The sequence below is a fragment of the Aplysia californica genome, unplaced genomic scaffold (assembly GCF_000002075.1).
Source record: "Aplysia californica isolate F4 #8 unplaced genomic scaffold, AplCal3.0 scaffold01078, whole genome shotgun sequence".
Classification (NCBI taxonomy): domain Eukaryota; kingdom Metazoa; phylum Mollusca; class Gastropoda; order Aplysiida; family Aplysiidae; genus Aplysia; species Aplysia californica.
In genome coordinates this window covers 113,531-114,686 of record NW_004798348.1, presented here as the reverse complement: position 1 = coordinate 114,686, position 1,156 = coordinate 113,531, and the positions used below count along the sequence as shown (strand labels likewise).

General features: G+C 41.2%; 1 protein-coding gene across 1 annotated transcript in view; it reads right to left on the bottom strand.

Annotated features, from left to right (window-relative positions):
• LOC101847461 (phosphatidylinositol 4-phosphate 5-kinase type-1 alpha) overlaps positions 1-1,156 on the bottom strand; it is a gene marked incomplete at its 3' end in the record, with an annotated part of 93,375 nt that overhangs the window by 24,676 nt on the left and 67,543 nt on the right. Inside the window, 1 exon segment of the mRNA XM_013089914.2 lies at positions 446-595. Within this exon segment, the coding sequence (XP_012945368.1) occupies positions 446-595 (150 nt within the window).

The following is a 1,156-nucleotide window of genomic DNA, read 5'->3' as shown; positions in this document are numbered from 1 at the left end:
CGTGAGAGAGAGAGAGAGAGAGAGAGAGAGAGGGAGCGTGAGAGAGAGAGAGAGAGAGAGAGAGAGAGAGAGAGAGAGAGAGAGACAGAGAGAGCTTGGTTCAAGTTTTATGGTGCTTGCAACAGCAACATATCATACTGACTGCTTTAGGCTACTTTGTCACACACTACTACTTTTCGAAATGGCGCAAGAGAGAACATTCTGGAAGAAGATCTAGCTTCCCGCCAACAATTCCCCCCCTCCCCCCCCCTGCTCAACATCTTTTATGCATCCATTCAAGAACACATTTCTGTGTGAATTTTACGAGAGAGAAAAATACGGAAATAGCCAAACTTTGGCAGAAGCCATCTTCTCTCTAATTTATTGACTCGTGAAACAAGGTGACCTCCACCTCTGACTATTTGCGGATATCTCGCGCCACCCGTCCGCACACAGACCCACCCACCTGCCATCGGCGCCTCGTCGCTAAAGCTGATGGTCCGTCCCGAGCGCTCCGTGCGGTGCTGGGTGGGGCCCTCGGGCTGTTCCTGTATGGTCGACTGGGCGCGTGATTTGTTCATCAAGGATCGCTTTTTGGATGGGGAGTGTTTGAGGGCTGGGGGGAGGAGGGGAGGGGGAAGACAAATTTTAAAAAATTGTTATCATTATTTCCATGCATAAAAAAATGATCAAATTTCAAATTGTTATCATTATTTCCATGCATAAAAAAATGATCAAATTTCAAATCGTTATCATTATCTTCATGCATAAAAAGTGATCAGATTTCAAACTGTTATTATCATCAATGCACAAAATGTAGTTATTATTTTACTTCTCCGGGGAGTTCCTCGGGACCTCAAGTGGTAAAAGAAACAAAACCTTTAAAAAAAATTAAATTAAATTAAAGTTTTTTTTAAAATGACTGTAAAGGAAACTTCAAAGCAGTTGAAGAAAAAGAGATTTAAAAAACCCCCAAAACCAACATGAATAAATTAATTTTCGTTTATCTGGATCGATAACAACAGCCTACATTTATCTGTTTATCTGGACCGATTACAACAATCTTCGTTTATCTGGATCGATAACAACAGCCTACATTTATCTGTTTATCTGGACCGATTACAACAATCTTCGTTTATCTGGATCGATAACAACAGCCTACATTTATCTGTTTATC